Genomic DNA, 27328 nt, shown 5'->3' on the forward strand with positions numbered 1-27328 from the left:
AAAAACACAGCAAAGGTCAACATAGTTATATATGCGTATTTTATGGCCTCTGCTACCCTTCTCCATTATTGTGAATTCAATATCTTTATATGTAAATAATACAGTGAAAGCATCACAAGTTTTGTAGAGGAGCTTTACTAACAGTCCAAAATGTAAACAGTGAGTGAGTGATGAGGGACTAATGAGGAAGAGAAAATCAGTTTATTGCAGGCTGTGGCTCATCGGAAAGATTGTAGTTTTTTTTTTTTTAATAGACTTTATTGAGTTTATACACAACACTACAACTTTTCCATCTCCTTTCTGTTTTTAAACCTGGCTGCCATTTGATGCTGAGGTTGCTGAGGGAAGAGGAGTGGGTATCATGTTGAAAGCCAGATTGTTCCAGATTAAATGTGCAGTCAATTGGCCCCTCAGGGCTACCCCTGGTTAGCTCTGATTTCTATCTTCATCATTTTCTTTTTTTTAATTAAAAATTTTTTTTTGAAAGTTTATTTTGAGAGAGAGAGAGAGAGAGAGAGAAAGAGAGAGAGAGAGAGAGAGAGAGAGAGAGAGAGAATCCCAAGCAAGCTCCACTGCAGTGCAGAGCCCAATGTGGGGCTCAAACCCACAAACCATGAGATCATGACCTGAGCTGAAGTTGGACACTTAACCAACTGAGCCTCCCAGGCTCCCCTATCTTCATCATTTTTAAGAGCTCTATTTTACTCTTCACCTTTGTTTCTGCAGCTAACCTACTGGTCAGAAGAAACTGTAGCTATTGCGTATCAGCACCTTCAACTTCCTGTCCCACATATAAAAACAGACCCACCCATCTTAGCTCTCATCTTAACCTTTTTCCCTGCATCTCTTCAGGGTTCTAACTCCACTACCTCTCTTACATCTCCCACCTCCCACTTATAATGGGGTCTTCCTCCTCTGCAAAACCTATTCTTCCCCACTGAAAAGAACGAAAACAAATTCCTAAAGCAACTGCTCTTTACTAGTCTCCCTTCTAGCTACTACACAATCTGATTCCTTTCAAATAATGAATCTTCTCCTAGAGTCACTTCCCACTTCCATTTTCAAACTCAAGTAACGTGCTTTTGTTCCACTCTCCATGGAAACTGCTCTGACTGTAAAGATCACCAGTCTCTCCCCTTACTTGATCTCTGAAGCATTTTGATGTGCTCCGGAAACTCCCTTAAGTACCTGGGACTCCAGTCTGTTCCCTCTCAGTCTCCTTTAACGGCCCCTCGGGTTTCCATCCCCCTTTCAACTTTATCAGAGATTTGTCCTTGGTTGTCTTTCCCCCCTGTTCCTTTCCTAGGTGGTCTCATTCGCATCCAAAGCTTCTATTATAATGCATCCACTAACGACTACTGCACTTTCATCTCCAGCTTACACCCACATAGCCAACTGCTACTCTTCACCTTTACCTGAACCCACAAGCAGTCTCAACTCATCTCATATAAATATGAATCCTCTTTCATTTCCAAACTGCTGTTCAACCTATTTCCTGTTTTGGCAAAAAAATAAAACCCCCAAAACATAAAACATTTCCTGCTAAGCCATTCAATTCTGGATATAGTTGTCTCTATCCTTTTCCTTATATTCCTCATCCTATCAGTCACCCAGCCTTGCCATTTGACATGAAACTCTTATATATAACCTCTTCCCACAGCCATAGTCCTGACCCTCATTACTTCACATGACATCCTTGCTTACAATCCAGTGGCTCTCAAAATGTGGTCCCCCTCACCAACAGCATTAGCATCACCTGGGAACTTTTGAGAAATGCAAATTCTGTGGCCTCCTCTGACTTACCAAATCAGAAACTCTAGGGTGGGGTCCAGTAATCTGTGTTTTAACATATTCTGGAGAGTACGTTAAATTTTGAAGTTAAAGTCTGAGAATCACTGTTCTACTTTACTCTTCACTATATATACTCCACACACTTAACAGCCATCTTGCAACAACCCCACATCTGGTTGTTATCCTTTGCTTAGAAGCCTTTAGTGATATTTTTGTTAGAAGGTGAAATCTAAATTTCTTAGTACAGCAGAAGAAGCCCACCAGGATCTAGTTCCTGTCTACCAGTTTTCAGAAGGTAAAGCACAATCAATCATTTTCGTAAGAATGCACTGTCTTATAGTGTGATCAAGGGGATGAACTGTGGAATCCTACTGCCTGAGCTTTCCGTCTCCACCCCTGCACTTTACCACTAGCTGTGACCTTGGATGAGTCACTAACCTCACTAAGCCTCAGTTTCATCATCTGTAAAATGAGTGTAATGACTTCCACATCACAAACTTGTTGTGAAGTTAGCACAATACCTGGCACTTAGTCTGGACTCAGTGATTATTGGCTATTACTCTTATTTTGATTATTTCAAAAGGAATAGAGCCAACCTCGAGTGTAGTAAGAACAGAAGAGGACTGGAATGACTGCCCAGACTAAGGGATGTGGTCCCCATAAAGGAGGACTGCTTCTCTGCGCAGTTTGAGTTAGTCTGGAGGTGAATAAAGATACCCTGATTCTCATGAAAGAGGTTCTGAGATCTTTGGGGCCATTTTGATTAGACAGGGGTGGATCGATAATCAGATTCCAGGATGTTATAGGAAAGGTAGCAAACTCCTACAGTGAGAGCCAGGAAAGCAAATTTTGAAGGAAACAGGAAAATTCAAACAGAGCAAAGCAGCAAAAAATAGGGTGAATAATTTGTTTCTCTGATAACAGCTAACAGAGTTGCTGAGGGGTTAAATATTAGAGTCCTAGTAGACTATATTTTCAGAAATGTTGTTGGTTACTTAAGAGCAAAGGTATTAAGTAATGATGGGAATCCAATTCTCACTACCACAAATTAGTTATCATCTTGGGCAAATCACTTCTCTCCTGCCTCAATTTAATAATCTGTAATATCAGCTATATTATGAAGATCACTACATATTTATATTTATTTATTGCTTAGTAAAGGGTCTAGCATGTGGGAAGAGTTCAATACATGGCAACTATTGTTAGTGGAAGTATATTATCTTTAATACAAATTAACAGAAAAAGGCACCTCTGGAGATTCCTGCTTGACCAAAGCAATTGTTTATTATCACCTAATATTTCCACTATAATACTTGGTTATAATTTATAAAACTGAGAAATATTATAAAGACATATGTCCAAACAGTGTTTATATCACTTAGGGCTTATCAATTTTCACTTCAAATATGTGTGAGATTAATTTTTTTTTTTTTTTTTTTAAAGTTTTATTTTTATTTTTGAGACAGAGAGAGACAGAGCATGAACGGGGGAGGGTCAGAGAGAGAGGGAGACACAGAATCTGAAACGGGCTCCAGGCTCTGAGCTGTCAGCACAGAGCCCGACGCGGGGCTCGAACTCACGGACCGCGAGATCGTGACCTGGCTGAAGTCGGACGCTTAACCGACTGCGCCACCCAGGCGCCCCTGTGTGAGATTAATTTTATTTGAATGTTTACTTAGTGTCTGTTAGGTGCTAGCAGGACACTCACTAGGCTGGGTGGGGGATGGTGTGAGTGTGGTGGTAACTACCAAACTTAATAAGGCATGGTCCCTGTTCTCAAAAGAGAATACAAGCCTGGGAAGAGAAAGGTACAATCCAAATAAAACATGATTAAATGCTGTATTCGAGCAAAAACAACAACAACAAAAAAACAACCCAAACTGTAAAGATTAGAAGTCTTTACCAAGTTGACTATTTTCTCAAAACTTCCAGACTTCTCAGTTTCTCCCCTATCTTCCATCTATTTTTACATACTCCATCTTTGGTAGTAGCAGGGAGTCAATATCTATAAAAACCAGTAACAGCCACCCACTGCAGCAGGAGGTAGCAGCCATTGTTTTTTCTCGGTTATATTCTCAGCGCATAACAGAAAGTGGAGCGTCTTCCTCCTTTTGTCCTACACAGGGTTTCATTCTTGTGCTTAGTTCAGATGTCACCTACTCAGAGTCCTTCTCTGAGCACTCAGCCTAAAGTTTCTTCCCTCTCCCACCACCATTATTCTCTAGCACATCCCACCATTACTTCTGAAGCCCTCCCATTGTGGTGAATGCTGTGATGTGCCACCTCGATCCCCTTTAAGAATGAAAGGCTTATTTCCCCAGCTCTCCGGATTGCTGAGACAGATCTCAGTTGTCAGTCCCTTTACAGGACACACTTGGCTGAAGAGAAGGGAAGTCAGGCCTTCTTTCCAGGGCAATAGGCATCCAATGACCACCCAGGTATAAAGACTTGGCTCTCCCCTCCAACTTGGGACACCTCTGAAGGGCCAAACCATCACCTAGAGTTCCCTTGGGACTGAACTGCAGCTTAACTTTCTCTATCCACCCATTCCTGCTTCCTTTCTTCCTTGGTAAGATCCAGAAAAATCCTTCCTAATAAATGTCCTGCCCACAAATCTCCTTCCCTGGGAAGCCACCTAGGATAATCTGGAAACACTTTGTTCACTGTTAGCGTACTTGTTTATTGTTCCCTCTCCTATCACTAGAATATAAGCTGTATGTGGTCAGGGACTATGTCTGTCTTGGTCACTGACGAATCTGCTAACTCAGTGTGTGTGTGTGTGTGTGTGTGTGTACATACACACAATTATATATATACATATACAACATATGTGGATATATAAATATATGGAGAGTTAATGAATGATTAAACTGCCAGAATTGAGAACCTCTGAGACAGTTACAGTATTTGGGCACGGTCCTATTGGAGAAGATAAACATGACGCAGGACGTCTTCATCTCAAAAGGATTCCGTCCCCCTAATGTCAGAAGTCCTATGAGTCCTGCTTCTGCTTTCACGCAGTTGGCACTAACCCTGCTGTCCAACAGTTCTGACTTCCAGTTCCACGTCAGTGGGTGGCCGTCACCTCCCACATAGACACAGGCATAGTATGCTCTCTCCCTGCGAAGGAGTGACCAACAAGTCACACAGATTTCAGCTAGAAGGTGGCAGCGCAGGTGCAATCGGTGCTTTCACTGGAACACCTTTTCCATCTACTCCACGGCGTGGCCGCGCAGATGCGAGGGGAAGAGGGTCTACACCTGGAATTCTTAGCCGCCCTACCGCCATTCACATTCCCTTCAGCTGCAAGTATTTACTGCCCATGGCTATTTTAAGGGTAGGTCTTTAATTTTATAAGGAGCCGGCCTCCTTGTCCCCGCCCCCAAATATCCTTCAGTGAAGACACGAGTGACCTTTCTGAGAGGGGGCAAGGGGCACCAACAAGCCCACCTCCCCTCTCTTCGGCCAGGTAGAAAGCAGGTTTTTCCACCTGAGGTTCCAGAGCTCTCACCTGCCCACCAGCCGCTGAGCCTCTCTAGGACACCGCCACCAGCTGGCCCCAGAGGCCGAGCCGCACGGAGCCGCCGCAGCCTGTCCCGGCAACCTGCGCTCGGGGCTTGGAGACGGAGCATGCGTAGTTCTGTGGTTGGCGCGTGCGCTGCTCAAAATCCGCTTCTCCGGGTTTTAGCGAGGGTCTCAGCCCTGAAAGCTTTTGGCCCAGCCCGAAAAGGGCCAGGGGGCGGAGCTTATTTAGCATCAGTCTCAGCAAATGTGTTGAAACCAAAGAATTTAGCATCAAATGGACTTGTTAGGGCACAGTATCTGCCTCATGGCCCGCGTTTAGGAGACATTTATTGAATGAATCACACAGTAGTCAATAGTTCGCGGTAGTCTTCCGTCCTCCCAGACTTGACCAATCACAAGGCGCGGTTCGTTTTCAGCGCCGGTTCCTCACCGCCTTTTTACGTGTGCCTTCAAAACGAGGAGAAAAGGATTGGACTACCACCACTTCCCCGCATCGCTCTGGAAAGTGGACATGCGCGGTGCGAGCGGGCCACATCACAAATTTTTTGCCCTCAGCTCTTTGTAGGGGGAGGCCTACGGGGAGATTAGGAGTCCGCCAACACTTGCTGTCCTCAAAGTGGATAATTTTGGCGCTCTCTCCCCATCCTGTTTCTTAGTTGGAGAACAAAACTTTCATTCTCTTGTAGCATTCAAAATAATTATGGAGGGAATTATGTTAATCGCTATTTTAGAGTTTATCTGGTATTGTGAAAGCCACCTTTACTTTCCAACCGTTTTTATAATGTAATTCTTGTGTTAGTAACTTTCCGGTATCATGAAGCTCTGTACCACAAAAAAGTTGGGTTTTCTTTTTCTCTCGATTACCTCTGCTGTGTAGCACTATGGGTAATGGAGATTCGTTACCTGCCAATCATGTTCACTGCGTTCCTAGTCTCTGAATAGCCAGCCTTGGTCGCCATATTTGTTTTGGGCTGTCCTTGAGAAATGAATGGTGGCCATTTTTCTTTCGGGCAGATCCTTCTCGCTATTCAGGCCCCTCACCCAGTGTTTCGCAGCCATCTTAACTACTGGTTATGGCTTCAAGGCGACAGTGAGGCTGCCCAAATCATCTTGTGTTTGGGCAGCGGCAGCTTCCCCTCCTCACCCCCACCCCCCAACGCGCGGGGAGACCCTGGGAAAGGGGAAGTAAGGCCGAAGGTTGAATCCCCAAAGCATCTGAAGGTGGGCTTCAGAGCCTGCTGCCTGTGTAGTCTAAGTTTGCTCAGCCAAGTACTACTCCACCAGTGACCCTGGACAGTAACAAAACTAATAAAAGCCCGAACCCAAACCCTGCCACCATCATAGGTAAGAACATGGAACTCCTGACAACCTGAGATGGTCCTTCACTTGCACTGAACTATTTGCCCATCTCCTCTCCCCCTCTGTTTTTTTTTTTTTTTCTTTGATTTTTGAGCCTTTTCTAAATTCTTTTTCCTGTGCTTCCACTTTTTTCTCGTTGTTTTCAAAGTGCTAAAGAGTTGTTAACAGAGGGTGCAAGAAACCTGGGCTTGAAAGTGAAAGTATTACTCTGGGTAATTTTTTGGTTTTTTCTTTAGGACAAAATCAGTGAATGGGCCAGGTATTTGTATCAAACTATGGCTGCCGACCACGATTTATACAAATACAGTCTCAGACATTTTTAGGTTGTGACATAAATACGGATTGTGTTTGTATATACTGCCCGTTCATTTATTCATTGGATTTATTGAGTACCTAATGTGTGCTAGACCATCAAGATTCTGCCGTAAACCAAACAAACAACCCCTCTCTCTCATGGAATTTACATTCCAACTGACCTCGACAGCTACTAGGTTGCAGCAAGTCACAATATTCTATGGTTCTTAAGCCACAAGACTGACAACAAGTATCCCCTGGCTTCTTTCTCAGTATCCTCACGTTTGTTTGTTTGTTTTTTCCATACTAGGGGTAAATTGTATTGACACTTGTTTCTTGGGACCTAGACACCCCCATATTTGAAGACCAGTTGGCTAATGATGCTCAATATTCAAGGTTTAGGGTCTTGCTCAAAGTGTAGTATACCGACTCTCATCACCTGGGAGCCTCTCAGAAACGTTAGTTTCAGACTCCATCCCAAGACCCACTGACTCAGAATCTTTTCTAGGGAGTGCACCTTGAAGTTCAAGGAGCATTAATTCGGGGCATCAACTATAGACTGTCTCTTTTAAACCTGTGGTTCTTAAACAGTTCACAATGTATTGTTAGTTTATTCCGTGTTTTACATGCATCGGATATGTGACATATTTTCCTTTGCTTTTAGTTATCAGTTTGATGTCCGAATGCCAATTTAGCATTCTAAAAATCTGAGAATTTGTCATTCTGGTATATTATGTAACTGTTGCCATGGCAACACCTGTGTGCACATTTTTCCTCTGTGCATATTTTTACTTTTAATTTATTAGAAGTTGAATTCAAAAGCCTGCATGTGTTCAGTAGTTCAGTATTGATTTGGAAAACCCTGGGCCATGCTTGACCAGTTTTTGTGGCATCTTGCTCTCTTCTGTCTTTTCAATGAGAAATCTAAATCTCATTTGTCTCAGGAATTCTCAATCCAGCTGCTCCTGAAAATCACTTGGAAGATGGGGTGGGGACAGCATTAAAAAAAAAAAAAAAAAAAAAAAAAAGACTGTAGGCCACTGTCTGCAGAATATTAGACCCTGTGGATGGAATTTAGGAACCAATAAGGTGTTTGAGAGAACAGCAAATTACTTTTATGTTTTTCACATGCTGTATTTAGATTTTTGTCTCCCAGATAGATTTACTTAAATTAATTAGGACTTTGAAGGCATTGGAGAGAATTGGACTGGAAATGTGGTGAACCAGCTTCCCAAGAACCAGTCAACTTATCATTTATTCTGTGTGCTCAGCAAGTTGTCCAGTCTTTCTGGCTTGTCCTTTTTCCACCTATTAATTGGGAAAAGAATGAAGGTTTAAAAAAAATATTTTTATTTATTTGTTTAATTTTTTTTTTTATCAGAGCGCACAAGGAAGGGAGAGGGTTAAAGAATCTTAAGCAGGCTCCAAGCTCAGAGCGCACCCTGACGTGATCAGGACCTGAGCCAAAATAAAGAGTCAGTGCTCAACAGACTGAGCTACCCAGGTGCTCCAATGTGTTGTTTTTTATTTAGCCTCCTGGGAGTTTTCAAAATGTAGCAAATACTTCTGTGTGTGTATGGAAGTATTCTTTAAGTGCAATATGTATTGCTTTTGATTTTCACATATGGTGTCTTGTGTGTGCCAGTAAAGCATAGGGGGCAAGGAAATGAACTTAAAAGTGACCTTCAGAGTCACACCCCAGGGTTCAAATCCTAGCTCTTCCACCAGCTACTAGCTGTGTGACCTTGAGCAGATTACTTAACATTCTGCTTCAGGCTTCTCATCTGTAAACTAGGGTTGAAGTGAGAGTTAGATACGTTAGTATCAGAAAAGTGCTTAAAACAGTGTCTGGCACGTGATCACAGCTATGTGGATATTAACCGTTGTTATTTATTAAATCTTTAGGTTATTAAGGTTTTGTTCATGCATGGAAATCACTAAGGGAAAAAGTTCCATGACTTTCGGATATTCACCTGTTTGAAAGAGATGGTGGTGATCTAAACAGAAAGTACTAGGAATATGAATTTTTTTTTTTTTATGGTCTTTTTCTTTTTCAACAGCCTTATTGAGAAATATAGGCATATCTTTAATGTGCTTTGCAGATACTGTGTTTTTTACAAATTGAAGGTTCAGTGCAACCCTGCACTGTGCAAGTCTATTGGTGCTATTTTTCTAACAGCATTTGTTTGCCTCATGTCTTTATGTCACATTTTGATAATTCTCACAATATTTCAAACGTTTTCATTATATTTGTTATGGTACTTTGTGATCAGTGATTTCAACTGCTGAAAGCTCAGGTGATCGTTAGCATTTTTTAGTAATAAAGCCTTATTTAATTTACATTGTTTTTAATGTACTTTTTTTTTTTTTTTTTTAGGTATAATGCTGTGACACACTTAATAGAATAGTATAGTTTAAATATCAGTCTTACATGCACTGGGGAACCAAAAATTTATATGACTTGTTTCATTGTGATAATCACTTTTTTGTGTTGGTGTGGGGCTGAACGAGGAATATCACCATGTTATATCTGTAATTGTCATACAGTAAACTGCACATATATAAAGTATATAGTTTGATACGCTTGACAGGTATATACTGGTCAAACTATCACCATAGTCAAGGTAATGAATATATCCATCATTCCCCCGAATTTCCTTTTGCTGTTTTATAATCCTTCTGGTAACTTTCTTTTAGGCAACCACTCATCCGTTCTCTGTTACTATAGATAACTTTGCATTTTGTAGTTTATCTAAAAGGAATCATATAGTACATGATCTTTTTTGGTGGGAGTTATGGCAGGTCTGGTTTCTTTTCATGATTTAGAGTCTTCTTTGTTGCAAGTATCAATAATTCATTTCTTTTTAATTGCTAGGTAGTATCTTGCTAGATGTACTGTAATTGGTTTACACATTTAACAGTTGAAAGGCATTTAGGTTTTTATTTTCACAGTATTCCTTTTCACATTGCTTTGTTCCTTTCTAGCTTATTTGAATTGGAAAAAAAAAGTCTAATTATTTGGTGGCCATGCCTTCTGTGTGTACTGAAACCAGGAGGTAACTGGTAAAATGTGTAAATGTGTATGTATTGGGAGGTTTTACCTTTGTGTTTGGTAGTTTATGGATGAATGTTTTCTGAGTGAAAATTTGCTTTTTTAAAATACAAAATGCATGTATTGACTTTTTAGTTATTGTATCTCTTGATGTGTACACGCCTAAACATTTTAAGCTGTGTTAAATCTTTAAAACCTACTACTTGTATATTTATCTTTTGGAGATTGAAAACGATAATGGGTGCATACTAAGAACCTACTCATTAGGCAACAAAGTAGAAATGTAAATGGAGAATACCACTCATTTAGTGTTGGTGTAGGTACATTTCTAAAGTCTGCTTCTGGGGTGCCTCGGTGGCTCAGTCAGTTAAGCCTCCGACTCTTGATTTTGGCTCAGGTCATGATCTCATGGTTTGTGGGCTCAGCACTAAGCATGGCGCCTGCTTGGGATTCTCTCTCTCTCCCTTTCTCTCTGTACCCCCTCTGCTTGTGCTCTGTCTCAAAATAAATAAATAAATATTTAAAAAAAAAGTCTTTGCTTCTGTTATAGACAAGCAGTGCCTCCTGATTAATATTGACATTTTGTGCTTGAATAAATCAGAGCTGGTAACTAAAATTGGATTTGACTTAGGTTAGTTATAGGATAATATATAGAATATTGCTGTTATGATGTCTCGGACATTTAATTTCATTTGTGTCACTATTTTTATTTCTCTAGTTAGAATTTTTTGTTTTGCAATTTAAAAAAATATTTTATATTTGCATATGGTAAAATTCATTCTTTTTGGTATACACTTTCATGAATTTTGACCAGCGCACTGAGTTTTATAACCACTGTGTCAGTCAGACTGCTGGACAGTTCCGTCACCACCCCCCCAAATTCCCTCCTGCTACTCCCTTGTAGTAACTCTCCCTCCAAATAGCAACTAAAGATCTGTACTCCATCTCTATAGTTTTCACGTCAAAAATATTAGATTTTAAGACAATTATGTTAATGATTATGGAAGTTATTATTTTGTATTGTGAAGGTGCTGGAAAACAGTTGTAATCAGAGTGGGGCTTGGGCTATGAAGTGGATTGATCAGGACCTGTCTGTCTGTGCCCTGCAATGTTTATAATGATTATGGTTAACAGAGACTGAGCAAGGAATTGCCAAATACTACATATCAGATCTTATGGAATCTTCATAGGACCCTGGAGATAGATACTCATTATTATCCCACTTCATAGATAAGAAAACGGGAGACAGAAGAATTGAGTAGCTTGTCTGAGATCACTTGAAGAGGCAGGATTTGACTGCATGTCTGTTTTACTAGAACCTGAAGACCATGTCTGCCTCCATGGACAGGTGCCTGTGTCTTTCTGACAAAGTATTAAATAAAAATTAGATCTTTCCTATTAAATAAAAATTAGATCTTTCCATGCCGGGCCCAGTGAGGATTTTCTATGGGTATAGCAGGATATGAGGGGCCCAGATCATGGATCTGGATTAAGGATGTAGAGTGACTGAAAGGTAGGACTGTTCTGTGGAATTATTTTTAGTAGAGGATTTCAATATTTGACCTACACTTAAAGACAAAAAGAAAAAAAGCCCTTATGTTTTTGTCACTTGTATTATCCACTTTTCACTGTTGGAGCTTCCCTGGGTTTTCGTTTTGTTTTCCTTTTTTTGCAAGCTGATTTTGGAATTCAAAATGACCATTTGAGTAATAGGAAAAGGTGATTCTTTCTTACACTGAGGTCGCCTCCTTAAGCTTTATCTGAGTGGTCACCAGCAGCATCTTTGTTCATTTGTCAGTTTTCTGTAGTATTTTGTTAAAGTTTGTGATTTTTCCTTGATACTGGTTTTTGCTGTGTGTGTGTGTGTGTGTGTGTGTGTGTGTGTGTGCGCCCGTGCGCACATTCCAACTTCAGGAGTTCTAGGGCCTTTGTTTTCTGTTTCTGCTCCCCTAGTTAGTGAAATCTTGGTAAGATGAAAAAAGGAAGTATAATAATTTTCTTGATAAAACTTGAAATCCAGAGATTAGAAACCTAAAATTAATTTCTAGTCTTCTTAATCTGGAGTAGTTGCTTTGGTTTATGACACAGGCCAGCAATTCTGAAAGGAAGACAAATGTGAATTTCAGAATGCCTTGGATTTTCCCACAGAATAATCTAGAAGGTCACTGACTTTCTTTATTAGCGTTTATCTCTGCTTTGTATTTAAATGACAGGACCATCATGTGATAATGTTTAATCTACTTCCATTCCCTCCAAATTTTCTTAAGGATCTTAGAATCTTTCCCTCTCTGTGAAAGACATTTACGCACACATATTTTTGGAGGGGTCATGCTCTTTCAAAGTCTCTTCTTTTGAAAAGAATGCCTAGTCTCAGGCCTGGGAAAGTGGGCTCAAGAATGCAGAATAGGGGATGTTATTTGTAATATTTATAATATACATTAACTTCTTGGCATACTCACGTAAATTGTGTTCAGATACTCAGAAAATTGATCTTGTTGGATATTGTCCTGAAGTTCTTAAAATCAGGCAAATTAAATTAAAAATTCCACTGAACTTGGACTTTAACTGGAAGCTCTGATAGCAAGACTTTTTAACATTATGCTTTAAACCGTAGGCACTGAACTTGTTGCTCCCTCTTGAAGGCAACTTTAAGGACCTAGGAAAGTACTTTTTTAAGATGCATACTTGCTTTGTGTGTGTGTGTGTGTGTGTGTGTGTGTGTGTGTGTGTGTGTGTGTGCATGCGCACATTTAGTTTTTAATATCAGTAAAGCAAGTCTAGAAAAACCTCACTATGTTCCAGATTTAAAATTGAATGAATACAGAGGCTGATAATATCTTTTCCATTCAAGTGCTTGTTAGAATGTCAGTATTTTAAAAACAAAAAAAAATTATGCAGTGAAAAACTCACATTTATGGCCTAAACTTCAACAATACCTCTGATCTGTTGCGCATTATTTTCAAGAGGAAACATTTTGATCTTCTTTTTACAAGTTTATGTGTATTACAAGGTTTTCAACTGAGGCTGGTGATACATTCAACTTAAGTCTTATTTATGTATTGAAATAGATCCATAGTGCTTTGACCTCCTTTTAAAAAGGCTTAATGTGGGATTTGGGATTTGGGGACAGTAAGGATGCATTAGATAAGTAGGTATAAATCTAGAAAAATAATTAACAGTCTGTAGCCCTTATTTAGTAACATCAATAGGCTCAAGTCAGCACACTTTTGATGTATACCCGTGCCCTGCACCAGGTATCAAAGAAGACAGGGTTGGACCTTGTCCTCAGGACACTTTTGGTCAGGCAGAGGAGACAGACTGAGGATCAAAGTTATGTGTAATTCGCTGAGATAAGTGTGAGAGTAATGGTGGTGTAAGGTGCAGATGTGGCTCAGAGAAGAGAGTGATTCATTCTGGAGATTTGTGGAGGCCTCCAAGGAGCAGGTGGTGTCTGAGTTGGGTTTCAAAGGATAACTCCTCTAGGACTGCCTGTGTGGGTGAAGGTGGGGAGGGCTGGAGCTGCATGTTCAAGGACACATGATGGAGTTGGCTGTGTGGGGCCACTGAAGCTGTGAAGTTGCCTGAGCCGTGGGATAGAGGGGTGGGCAGAGGGCCTGTGACAGTGTGGGAGATGCCAGCACACAGTTCTGCTCAGTTACCTCTAGTGATGGCTTCGGGGATGGAGAAGTATAAAGATGGAAACAGGAGGTACTTTAAAAGGCTGTGGTTGTGGCGACCTTCAGGATAACCAGCTCTTTGGGGTCTGGGACTTCCTGGCATCACCAAGTCGTGATTTTTCCTTCTTGTGGGAGGCAGACGGCTCCGCCTTTGACTGTCATCTGTTCTTCCCAGATGATGGGCTCTTTGCCTCCAGTCAGAGAAAAGAGCAGAGTGTGTGCTTTCCCCAGATTCCCTGGTAAATGGTCTTTTTGCATTTAGACTTGATGCTTCTCAGCTTCTGTGAAAGAATACTGAGAGACACCCCCCCCCCACCTCCCCAAAGGAGGTAAGAGTCATGATTGGTTGTCGCACAGTGATTGTGAAGGTATAAATAATAGAAGGGATCAGGAAACTCTTTCACCTCTGTTTCCCACTACCTTGTTGGACCTGCAGATTTGGCTGGAAGACAGGGACACCTTGCTCTGAGTGTCCCTTTCCCTGTTTTTCTATTGGATTGCTTAATTTCGGATTGTTATCTTTTGATGATTATGTGTCTTGTAAATGTCTTGTCCCAGTTTGTCACCCCCCCCCCATGTCTTTATGGTGTATTTTGACGAACAGAAGTTTTAATTTTTGCAAGCTTTTTATTTTGAAATAATTATAGATTCACAGGCAGAAAAGATGGGGGGGGGGGTCCTGTGTACCCTGGCAAACATTAAAGCCAGAGAATTGACATTGGTACAATGCAGAGTTCTTACATTTAAGCAGTTTTACATGTATTTCTTTAGTTCTGTGCCATTTTATCACATCTGTTCATGTAACCAACACCACAATCAAGGTACAGAACTCCATTGCCATTGGCTCCTTCCTGCTACCTCTTCATATAAAACCACATACTCCTTCCACATCCTTAATCCCTGGCAACCTCTAATCTGTTTTTCACTTCTATAATTTTTTTATAGAAGTGAAATGTCTATATAATTTTATATAATTTTGTTATTTCAAGGATGTTATATAAATGGAATCATACATGAAACAACCTTTTCAGGTTGTCTTTTTTTTTTTTCACTCAGCATAATTCCCTGAGATCCATCCAAGTTGTTACCTGTATCAACAGTTCATTCTGTTTTATTGCTGACTAATATCTCATGGTATAGCTAGACCACAGTCTGTTTAACCATTCACCCATTGAAGGACATCTGGGTTGTTTCTAGTTTTGGGTTATTATGAACAAAGTTTGCTGTGAACATTTGTATACAGATTTTTTTTTTTTTTAGTCTTCCTAGTATTTTTATTTTACACTAAACCACAGCTTTTAAACTTCTGTATACAGATTTTTATGTGAGCCTAGGTTTCATTTCTCTGGGGATAGATTCCGAGGAGTGGTTTTGAGTCATATGGTAAGTGCATATTTAGTATTATAAGAAACCTATCTTTTCTCCATTGTGGCTGTACCACTTTTACAGTCCTACTGGCAGTGTATGAGAGATACATTTTCTCTGTATCTTCATCAACATTTGGTGTTGATATTTTATTTCGCATTTTGGTAGGTATATGATGATACCTTATTGGGGTTTTATTTGCATTTCTCTGATGGCTGATGATGTTGAACATCTTTTCATGTACTTATTTGCCATCTGTATATCCTCTTTGGTGAGATATCTGTTCATGTCTTTTGCCCATTTTCTGACTACATTGTGTTTTTTTACTTGTAAGTTTTGAGAGTTCTTTATATGTTCTAGTTATAAGAGTTGTTGGATTTGTGAATTGCAACTATTTTCATCAGGCTGTAGGGAAGTTTTAATTTTAATATGGCTAGATCTACCATTTTTTTTTCCTTTATGGTTTGTACTTGTTGTGTCCAGTTAAAAAACTCCTATAGGGGTGCCTGGGTGGCTCAGTTAGTTAAGTGTCTGACTCTGGATTTTGATTCAGGTCATGATCTCCCAGTTTGTAACATCGAGCCCCATGTCAAGCTGTGTGCGGACTGTATGGAGCCTGCTTGGGATTCTCTCTCTCCCTCTCTCTCTGCTTTTCCCCTCCCCAAATAAATAAATAAATAAGTAAATTTAAAACAAACAAAACAAAAACAAAAACCAACTTCTTTACTTTGAGTTCTTGAAAACTTTTATAAGAGGTTCTGGTTTTCTACATTTGAGTTTTTAGTCCATCTGTAATTGATTTCTGTGTGTTGTGTCAAATAGTGTGCCAATTTCATTTTTTTTCAAATGGATAAACAGTTCAACCACATTTTATTGAGTGAATGATCTATTTCCCACTGATGTGCAGTGCCGCTTCTATCATCCATAGATGGTGGGTGGGTTTGTTTCCTTCTAGTCTGTGTGGTCTGTCCCTTTGGCCTGTTTACCCTTTTGCCAGTACAGATTATTTTATTTGCTGTAGCATTGCAATTTCGCTGTATCTAGTTAGACAAACTCCCTCCTTTGTTTTTTCTTCTTTTCTCTCCTCCAAGTATCTTAGTCTTCTTTGCTCTTTCTCAGATTCCCTATTCAGGATTGTGCTTAGAACTATAATAAGTTGGAAGGGCAATTTGATGAGGCCTTACACGTTTCCTATTAAATGTATTCCTAGATATTTTATATTTGTGGGATGCTAGTTTAAAAGATATTTTTTTTACTTTTTAAAAAATTTTTTAGAGAGAGAGGCTGAGATGGGGAGAGGGGCAGGGAGAGAGAGAGAGAGAAAGAGAGAAACTTAAGCAGGCTCTGTGCTCAGCACAGGCCCGATGTAGGGCTTGATCCTATGACCCCCCGGGATCATACCTGAGCCAAAATAAGAGTGGGACGTTCCACTGACTGAGCCACCCAGGTGCTCCTAAAAGATATTTTGAAATCTACGTTTTTTTTCTTTTTTCTTTTTTAAATATAATTTATTGTCATATTGGCTTACATACAACACCCAGTGCTCATCCCTCAATGCCCATCACCCACTTTCTCCTCTCCCCCACCCCCCATCCACTCTCAGTTTGTTCTCTGTATTTAAGAGTCTCTTGTGGTTTGCCTCCCTCCCTGTTTGTAACTATTTTTTTGCTCTTCCCTTCCCCCCATGGTCTTCTGTTAAGTTACTCAAGATCCACATATGAGTGAAAACATATATCTGTCCTTCTCTGACTGATTTCACTCAGCATAATACCTTCCATTTCCATCCATGTTGCTGCAAATGGCATGATTTCATTCTTTCTCATTGCCAAGTAGTATGAAATCTATATTTTCTACCTATTTTAAAGAAATTGCTTTTAATGATTTATTATGAAGCATGTTTGCTACATTTTTTGTAGATGCTTTCATATGATTAAGAACTTTTAAAAAAGTTTATTTAAATATTTAATTTTTAAAAAAAATTTGATGTTTATTTATTTTTGAGAGAGAGACAGAGAGAGACAGAGACAGAGCATGAGCAGGGCAGGGGTAGAGAGAGAAGGAGACACAGAATCCACTGTAGGCTCTGATCTGTCAGCACAGAGCCTGATGCAGGGCTCAAACTGATGGACCATGAGGTCGTGACCTGAGCCGAAGTCGGATGCTTTACTGACTGAGCCATCCAGGTGCCCCAGTTTATTTATTTATTTAATTTTAGTAATCTCTATACCCAATGTGGGGCTGAAACTCATGATCCTGCAATCAAGAGTTGCCTGCTCTTCTGACTGAGCTGCCCATGTGCTCCTATTATTAAGAAATTTCTTTTCTCAGATTTCTACTGTTCTTTATTTTTTCCTACCCCTATTAAAATGACCTTGTGTTGTTTTTTTTTCCTACTTTAATTTTTTATTATGGTGATTTTTCTAGTGTTAAACCGACCTTGCACTCTTCTGATAAACTTCACTTGGTTCTGGTGTAGTTTTCATATGTTAGATTCAGTTGCTTCTATTCAGGTTTCTTGCCTCTATGTTCAGGTGTAGAGTTGGCTGTGATTTTCATTTCTTATACTTCCCTTGTCGGGCTTTGCTGTCAGGACTTCATAAAATGAGTTGTGGAGGGGAGCAGCTTCCCTCTTCTTCTTGAATTTGTAAACTGGTATTATTTGTTCCTTGAACTGCTGTTGGATTTTGGATTACAAAGCAAAGGTTTTGAAATGGAAGAGACATGAGTCTACCTGTGTAACAGCCTTGTCCTACTGAGGCAGAAAGAATGAAATGCTGAGGCTCAAACCCACAGGGTACAGTCCTGTGTATCATGACTCAGCCATTTCATCATTTCAGAAATCTTATAGTTAAGGCAGCAGCCATTTTGTTACCTTCACACTGAAGTCCATGCAAATCCATGTAAGAGAGGCTTGGAAAATATCCTATTAACCTGACAAACTTGGTTCCTTAAGTTTCTAGCCTTATCTGATTAAGTTGCAGAACTGAGGGGGAAAGGTAGCCTTGGAAGACAGGCACTCTGACAGCTCAAGGAAAGCCTAGATCTGCGAGAAACTTCACTGGCTCCATTGTTGAGTAGCAGCTCAGAGGGGCATTAATACGGGTATTGCCCAGTGTGATGATAGGTGGTAACTATCTTCTGAATATCAAAAAAATAATCAATATGTGGCATTTTTTTTTATGAAAGTCATAAAGATTCAATATACTCTTTGGAAAATTTCTCTAAAAACAGCAAAAATAAAATGGTTGGGTACATAAATGACTTAGCTCCCATTATCTGGAATATTTCTTCATTCAGTAGACATTTCTTGAGCGCCCTCTAGTGTCAGGCAGTGCTCTGAGGGCTGTTCACCTTTAAGAACCTGTTTCTACTAGGATGGTAAGTGTGCTTTTACCATATTTGGGAATTAGCAGACTGCTTCAGTTCACCGTTTAGTTCATTTCTAGCACTTGTCTCTAATGATATAATGAAACAAAAGAAATACATCTTCATTATCTGAAATGACTTCAGCGGATATGCAGGCTCAATGTCTGTGCACTTGGCTATCCAGATGTGTTATGGGCTTTATGTTGATGAACTTTATTTTTTGTTTATGAAGATATATGCCATGTTACATAGCACAATGGTAAATTTAATTCAGACCACATTTCCTTACCCATAGACTTCCTTCCTTTCTTCCATTAGCAGGAGAGAACCACTACTCATGTAGCTCTATTTGAAGTCATACTCTGTTGGGATTTTTTTTTTGCCTTTGTGGGCAATGGAGGTTTGGGAATATGGTGGTGGGGGGGGGGGTGGTGGTGGGCTAACAGTCCAGTTAGCAATCGACCTTGGCAGTTCTGCAGATGACAGATGGTGTTAGTTTGCCCTTGGCTGAGTTGACAAGTCTCTTCTCTCGCCCTTGACCCTCAGCTGTGAGACCCTGGCCTCATCTCACAAGTATATTTGTTAGGGGAATAGATGGCAGGGATGGGTAGATTGTTTGTAAGGTCTCTCTTAGCCCTAAAGTTGTGACTTTTGGAGCCTCCAAACATTGTGGAAACAAATGAAAAAAACTATATACACTGAGAGGAAGAATGCTATATCATATTAAAAAATGAATTGAAAATATGCAAAAGGTAAAAATATGAAATAGGTGAAGGGAATTAAGAAAAATATATATGCAAAATGTATTATGTAGTTCCTTTTACATGTGGCCTATTTTTACATTAGCAGACCATATTATTTTATACAAAAATATATACTTTTCAGTCCTAGATTCCTACAGATCGTATTTTTGAGATGGGACTTCAATGATACTTTTTGAAGAATCCAGTCCTTAGAAAAATTCAGCTACTCTTGCTTTACTAATAAAAATAAAAAGAAAAAAATAAGCATTTAAAAAAAGAATACTGGGACCTTATTGTGAGTTGAAAAATGTAACCTTCACTGTAACATGGCCTGTAATCTATCTAATGGCAGATAGGGTTTGAAAGTCTTGCTGCAGCCTTCAGTGTGGTCTACCTGTCCTTCAGGAAAGGAAGGACATATGGGAAAACCAGAGTACAATTAAAAAATAATTCGATCACATGCTTCAGCTTGGTTGGGTACATGCTGACAAAACTCTCTTTCCCTTTTCTCTATCAGCTGAAGACCTTAAGTACCCTCCAGTGAGGGACTCCCTAAATTCTTAGCAGAAGTTATTCAAACTTAATTTAGTGTATTTAAGGGGACTGATTTTGTGTTTATCAGTCTTAAATAATATAAAGATCTACCTAAAGTTTTCAGGATGACTTTGTAAATGTTGTTTCAAACACATGTTCCTGATTCTCTAGGAACTTATTTTTGGAGTTACTAGGTGGATGTCCTTCACAATTTTTCTGAATCACCTGTATTACATCATTCAGAGAATAGAAATGAATAATTAAAGTGATTGGGTTTGGATAAAGGTGTTTTTGTCCATTAAAAAAAAAATAGAATCAAAGGTTATCAAATTTTGAAAAAAAAACATCACCATTGACTAAGTAATTGTTAACACTTATTAAGGGCCCAGTTCATTGGGAGTTTTCATGTCATTTTATTTAATCCTTTTGATAATTTCTATCCCTATGTTATGGATTGGGAATCTGGGACACAGACATACGTGCATCTCTTGTTATAAAACCCAAGCATTCTCAAACTGCACTGTCTATTATGGTAGCCACTAACCACAGGTATGAAACACTTGTCATGTGGCCAGCTGAATGTGCTGTAAACATAAAATATCCACCTGACTTCAAAGACTTAGTTAAAACACCAAGAATGTAAATATTTTTATATTGATTACATGCCGAAATGATAATGTGTTGGATTTTTAAGTTAAATAAAAATATTATTAAAATTAATTTCCTCTGTTTCCTTTTACTTTTTTATTAACTGCTGCTACTAGAAAATTGGAAAGTACATCTGTGGCTTGCATTCTATTTCTGTTGTACAGTGCTGCTCTAAAACTTCTGTGCACACAATTTAAACAGGCAAACAGTTCCATGTACAAGGCTTATGAGTTACGGCATCCTTTTCACCTCATTCCTTCCTCCAGAGCAGCTTTCTTCAACTTACTCTTCATGTTGGAGCCAAGTTTAGCATTTAACAATTGGTCCATATCACAAACTTCCTTGCTATATTTCTGCTTTATTATTACTGAGGTAGTGGTGGTTGTTATTGTTTTTTTTTGTTTTTGTTTTTGTTTTTTTATCGATTTTAAGCTTTGCTTCTAATCATTCCCTTAGCATTAAAGGGAGCTTTTGCTTAGGTTAGCCCCTATGCCCCTACCATGTAATACACAAATACGTATATATTTCCCATCCTCATAATGTCATAAACATAATATTGTTTAGGTCAAGATTCAGTGCTTGTTATCATGACTATAAATGCTAGCCGTAGCTCAGCTGTATATGAAGTACTCTTTTTATTTTCTTGCAGTTTTTGTTTACCCTAGTATCAATAAGTTGCCTAGCTTTCCATGTTCCCATTCTCAATCTCATATTCTCCACCAGTTGTCTAAAATTAATTTTGTGCACTTGCAGACACTTTTAAAGATGCATCTCCTGGAGACTTGTAAAATGTTGTAGCCTGTGCTGATGGTTCCCTCTTGGTCTAGCCCATGATCTCTGCTTTCACCAGATCCTGGGATTTCCTCTGCCTTTTGCCTATCTTGGCCTTCCTGTTTCCTGTATCTTCCTATTTCTTGGTTAATTTCCTCATTTGGGTGAAGCACATCTTTAGTAGCTTCCTGAGAAAGGATGCATGGGATTTAAATTTTTTAAGACCTTGCATGTCTAAAAATGCCTCCTCCCCCTCATGTTTAAAATTCAATTGGAGGTTGGAAACAATTTTCTTCAGAATTTTGAAGCTATTTCTCTATTGTCTTTTAGTCTCTGGATTTGGTTTGAGCAGTTTGGAGCCAAATATTTTCTTACCACTGCTTCCACTCACCTCCCACGCACTTTGTGTTATATGTGTGTGTGTGTGTGTGTGTGTGTGTGTGTGATATTTATATATATATTATGTATTGTATATGTTATACATATATATTACTTATATATATGTATAATATATATATAATTTTTTGTTCCCAATGCCTGATGTTTTACTGTGATATATGCCCTAATATGAGTTGTTTCCATCCTAACTTTCATGTATGGATCCTCCTGTACTGGTCCTTTAATTTTTAATGTGTTCTTTCTTATTTTTCATCTTTTTGATGAAGTTTCTGAAGGACTTGCTGAACTTGATCCTCCAGCACTTGTGTTGTTTTTTATTTCAGCTATCATAATTTTAATTTGTTGTTTTCTGAAATTCTCTTATTTTTTGTTATTGTATGTATTGCTTTTTGGTTGCAATATCTTCTATCTCCCTGATATTAATGATAGTTTCTTAAAAAAATGGTTCCCTTTCCCTGCATAGTCTCGGTTATGGCCAAGTAATTTCTTTTTCTGTTTGTTTTGTTTTCTTTCGTGAAAGAGTTGTTCCTTGGATAGCAGGTGATTCCTGGTTGTTTACATGTATTTGAGAGTGGGGCTTAAAAAGATTTGGAAGTCAGTTCTCCATACAGATGTGGGGCTTGTGGGTGTGGGCTTCACTTTAGAGCCATCTGTCTAGGTTTTTCCTGAGAGTCCCTGATGTCAGTATTTAGAGATCCTGCCTTTTAGGTTAGTCCAGTTCCCTGAATGGGGAGGTTTTAGTCTATTTAGAGAGGCTAGGCAGGATAGAGGGGTGTACTAGTCAAGGTTCTCTAGAAACTCAAAACCAGTATGAGGTATATATAAATATTATAGGAATTGGCTCATGCTATTATGGAGACTGAGAAGTCTCACGATATGCTGTCTGCCAGCTGGAGAACAAGGAAAGCCAGTGGTGTAATTCATTCTCCGTGCAAAGGCCTTCGAACCAGGAGTGCTTAAGACTGAGGGCAGGAGAATATGGGTGTCCCAACTCACTCTTCCTGCACCTTTTTGTTCTATTTGGGCCTTCAATGGATTAAATGATGCCCACCCACATTTGGGAGGGCCATCTGCTTTACTCAGTGCACAAATTCAAATGCTAATTTATTCCGGAAACACCCTCACAGACATATCCAGGAATAATGTCTTATTAGTTATTTGGGCATAGATAACTCAGATAAATTGACACATAAAATTAAACATCATAAGGGGCATTTGGGTTGGGAAAGTTATCAGTAAGTTTGTAAATCTTCCCTTAATTTTCTCTTTTTTTTCAGTAGAGTAACCCCACTTTATGCTGTGCCTGGTGTTTTCCAGACCAGAGATCCTCTGTCTCACCCTCTCCAGAAAGTAATTCTCTAGGTTTCTGCAAGGGTGGGAGAGGGCATTTGCCTGGCTGAGCACAGTAAAGGGTCGTATAACAGTTGACTCTTTTTGTTTTTAAAATTTTTTTTAAATGTTTATTTTTGGCGGGCACCTGGGTGGCTCAGTTGGTTAAGCATCCTACTTCGGCTCAGGTCATGATCTCAACGTTCGTTGGTTCGAGCCCCTTGTCGGGCTCTGTGCTGACAGCTCAGAGCCTGGAGCCTACTTTGGATTCTGTCTCCCTCTCTCTGTCCCTCCCGTGCTCGTGCTCTGTCTCTCTCTCTCTCTCTCAACAATAAAAAATGTTTAAAAAAATTTTTTTTTCAATATTTATTTTTGAGAGAGAGAGAGAGAAAGAGAAAATGAGCAGCAGGGGAGGGGTAGAGAGAGTGGGAGACCAAGAATCCAAATTAGACTCCACGCGGTGTTAGCACAAAGTCTGACACAGGGCTCGAACCCACGAACTGTGAGATTCTGAACCGTGAGAACCTGAGCCAAAGTCAGAGGCTCAACCAACTGAGCTACCCAGGCGTCCTAGAACAGTTGACTCTTGAACAATACAGGCTTGAACTGTGCAGGTCTGATTATACATTTTTTTTTTTTTTTGATAAGTACAATACAGTAGTATAAACGTATTTTTACTTCCTTATGATTTTCTTAGTATTCTCTTTTCTCTAGCCTACCTTATTATAAGAATACAATATATAATACATGTAGCATACAAAATATGTGTTAATCAACTATATGATCAGAAAGGCTTCTGGTCAACAACAGGCTATTAGTAGTTAAGTTTTGGGGGAGTCACAAGTTATACACAGGTTTTCTACTGTGTGCGGGGCCAGCGCCCCAACTTCCATGTTGTTGAAGGGTCAGTTGTATTTGATTCTTTTGTATTGCCAATGAATATTCCACTGTACGTATATACCACATTTTGTTTATTCATTCATCAATTGATGGACATTTGGGTTGTTTCCATTTTTTGGTTATTGTGAATAATGTGAGCATTCCTGTATGAATTTTTATGTGGACACATGTTTTTCTTGGGTTCATACTTAGGAAATCCTGGATCATATGGCAAGTGTATGTTTAACTTTTGGAAGAATTGCCAAACTGTTTTCCAAAGTGGCTGCAGCTCCCACCAGCCATGATGAGAGTTCTAATTTATCCACACCTTTGTCAACACTTGTTATTATTTGTCTTTTTTACTTGAGCCATGCTAGTGAGTGTAAAGTGGTATGTCCTTATGGTTTTGATTCGTATTTCCTTGATGGCCAATGAGTTTGAACATCTCTTCATATGCTTATTGGCCATTTGTTTTCTTTGGAAATTGTCTGTTCAAATCCTTTGTCCACTTTTAAGTTGGGTTATTAGTCTTTCTGTTAATGAGTTGTAAGAGTTATTTATGTATTCTGGACATGAGTCCCTTATCAAATGATTTATAGTTATTTTCTCCCCTTTGGTGGGTTTTCTCTTCATTTTCTTGATAATGTCCTTTGAAGCACAGAAATTTTTAATTTCAAAGACATCTGATAATATCAGCTTTTTGTTGGCAGGGCATCACTTGTGCCTTTCGTATCTTATCTGTATTTTCTTCTAAGAGTTTTACGGTTTTAAAGGTGTTACATTTTGGTCTTTCATTGATTTCAAGTTAATTTTTGCATGTAGTGTGATGTAGCGGTCCACCTTTATTCCTTTGTATATGGATATCCATTTGTCCTGGCACCATTTATTGAAAAGACTATTTCCCCATTAAATTGTCATGACATGTGTGTTAAAAATCAATTGACTATAAATGTGTAAGGGTCTATTTCTGGACTCTCAATTTTATTCTATTGATCTTTCTATCCTTATGCTACTTTCATCCTGTCTTGATTGTTGTCAACTTTGTAGTAAGTTTTCAGATGGGGAAGTGTGAGTCTTCCAACTTCTTTTTCAGGTTTGTTTTGGTGGGGTGCCTGGGTGGCTCAGTTGGTTGGGCGTCTGGCTCTTGATTTTGGCTCAGATTGTCATCTCATAGTTCCTGGGACCAAGCCTCACATCTGGTTGGGATTCTCTCCTCTCTCTCTGCCCCTCCCCTGCTCATGCTGTCTCTCTCAAAATAAATAAACATTAAAAAAAGAAAAGCTTGTTTTGGTTATTCAGATCCCTTGCATTTTCATATGAATTTTTGGATGAACTTGTCAAATTCTATAAAGAATTCAGGGATTTTGATAGAGATTGTGTTGAATCTAGATCAATTCGGGAAGTATTGCTATCTCAGCAGTATTGTCTTCCAGTGCCTGAACATGAGATGTCTGTCCATTTGCTTAAGTTTTTAATTTCATTCAGTAATGTTTTGTGATTTTTGTTGTACAAATCTCATTACCTTCTGTTAAATTTTTTATAAGTATTCTTTTTGATGCTTTTGTAAATGGAATTGTTTTCTTTTTATTTTAATGCTTATTTATTTTGATAGCAAGAGAGAGAGGGATGCAAGGGGTAGAGATGGAGAGAGAGGGAGAATCACAAGCAGGTTCCACACTGTCAGCGCAGAGCCTGATGGGGGGCTCAGTCCCTTGAACCATGAGATCATGACCTGAGCCGAAATCAAGAATCAGATGCTTAACCAACTGAGCCACCCAGGAGCCCCTGGAATTGTTTTCTTAATTGCATTTGAGGATTATTCATTGCTAGTATATAGAAATATACCTGCTTTAAAAAATTTTTTATTTGTTGATAATTTTTTAGTAATCTCTGTACCAAAGTGGGACTCAAACCGACTGAGCCACCGAGGCGCCCTATGTTTCTATTTTTTTTTTTTTAATATTTTAACGTTTATTTATTTTTTTGAGACAGAGACAGAGCATGAACAGGGAGGGGCAGAGAGAGAGGGAGACACAGAATCTGAAACAGGCTCCAGGCTCTGAGCAGTCAGCACAGAGCCCGACACGGGGCTCGAACTCACGGACCGCGAGATTGTGACCTGAGCCGAAGTCGGACGCTTAACCGCTTAACCGACTGAGCCACCCAGGCGCCCCTATGCTTCTATTTTTTTAATAAAGGGATGTGAAGCATTGATATTAATTCTTTAAACATTTGGTAGAATCCATCTGAGTCTGTGCTTTCCTTTGTTAGTGGTTTTTAAGTTACTAATTTAATGTATTTTTAGGACCAGTTATAAGTAAACATTTAAATTGCAAATACTTATTGATATTTGATTATTCAGTCTTCCTTTCTCCTTTATATTACCAAATAGAAAAAGATGTTTATACACCTACTTACAACTTTTTCTTTTCCATTAAAGGTCTGTAATTACTCTGGAATCAGTAAACCATGGCGTCAAAGAAATTTGCTGTTAAAGTAAGTAGCGCTTAATAGCCTTCTCTAAAATGGTTAATCATTTGCTAATATAACTGAGTTCGGTGTGCACTGACAATTGAAGCCCTGAACTTTCCTTCTCCTCTTTAAATTAGGGATTTTACTGACAACTTTAGGTGATTGAAGATTTGCATGTTAAGAATGAGATGGAGGGGGGCAGCACAGACACTAAAATTGGAACGATGCAGAGAAGGTTAGCACGACCCCTGAACAAGGATAACATGCAAATTCATGAAGCTTCCTCATTTTTAAACTTGCTCTCCCTTGAGAAAAAAATTAAAAATGAGATAGAGGAGAAAATGAATAGTTCATGTGGTTATGAGAGTCGCTTAAAATCTAGGTAAAATGCCTTTTGGTCATAACTTTGTCCTTAATGTTGAAAATTGTTATTCACGTTTGTATATCTGTGGCATGATTTTTGATTATGACAAAGCAGATGAAAATAAAGAGGTAGGCAGCAAATGCCGCAGGTGGGTGAATGCCTGTACAGAGGTCTCTTGCCTGGCCGTTCTGTGTTGTTTTATTTTTGTAAGTTTCTCTTCTGTCTCTCTTGATGGCTGGGGCTGAGACCTCAAGTGTGGGGGGATGAGGGAACCGTGTGTGAGGGGTGGTAGGGAAGGAGAGGGGAAGAAGTGATAGTATAAGGTCTCGGAGATGCCTTCACCTGTGTTGGCTGTTTAGGACATCTTTTCTGTACTAGTGTTACATTTAGTGCATTCAAAACACCAAAACGGGCATGTGGGTGACTCAGTCGGTTAAGCATCTGACTCTTGATTTCAGCTCAGGTCATGATGTCACGGTTCGTGAGTTCAAACCTCACAACAGGCTCTGTGCTGACAGTGCAGAGCCTGCTTGGGATTCTCTCTGCCCCTCCAGTGCACGTATATTCTCTCTCACAAAATAAATAAATAAACTTAAAAACAAAAACACCAGAACAGACAAATTACAGTAGTTAGCCAGGTCAGATACTACTTAATATTGTAATTATATATTATTTTTATCAGGTCATGGCTTATTAGATTTACAACATATTTATACGTTTCACTGCTTACAATTATTTCTTGTATCTATGTGTTCTGTAG

The 27328-nt window shown here is 39.2% G+C and overlaps 1 protein-coding gene and 1 pseudogene across 1 annotated transcript in view; both read left to right on the plus strand.

Annotated features, from left to right (window-relative positions):
- Positions 1-5926: 5926 nt before the first annotated feature.
- The window catches only part of LOC123580509 (SLX4 interacting protein), a 178830-nt gene continuing 157428 nt past the window's right edge, over positions 5927-27328 (plus strand). Inside the window, exons 1-2 of the mRNA XM_045445320.1 lie at positions 5927-6660; positions 26173-26228. Of these exons, the coding sequence (XP_045301276.1) occupies positions 26202-26228 (27 nt within the window). The 5' untranslated portion in view covers positions 5927-6660; positions 26173-26201. The remainder of the gene's footprint in view (positions 6661-26172; positions 26229-27328) is intronic.
- On the plus strand, positions 26401-26497 carry LOC123581735 (annotated as a pseudogene).

The sequence above is a fragment of the Leopardus geoffroyi genome, chromosome A3 (genome assembly GCF_018350155.1).
Source record: "Leopardus geoffroyi isolate Oge1 chromosome A3, O.geoffroyi_Oge1_pat1.0, whole genome shotgun sequence".
NCBI classification, from domain to species: Eukaryota; Metazoa; Chordata; class Mammalia; order Carnivora; family Felidae; genus Leopardus; species Leopardus geoffroyi.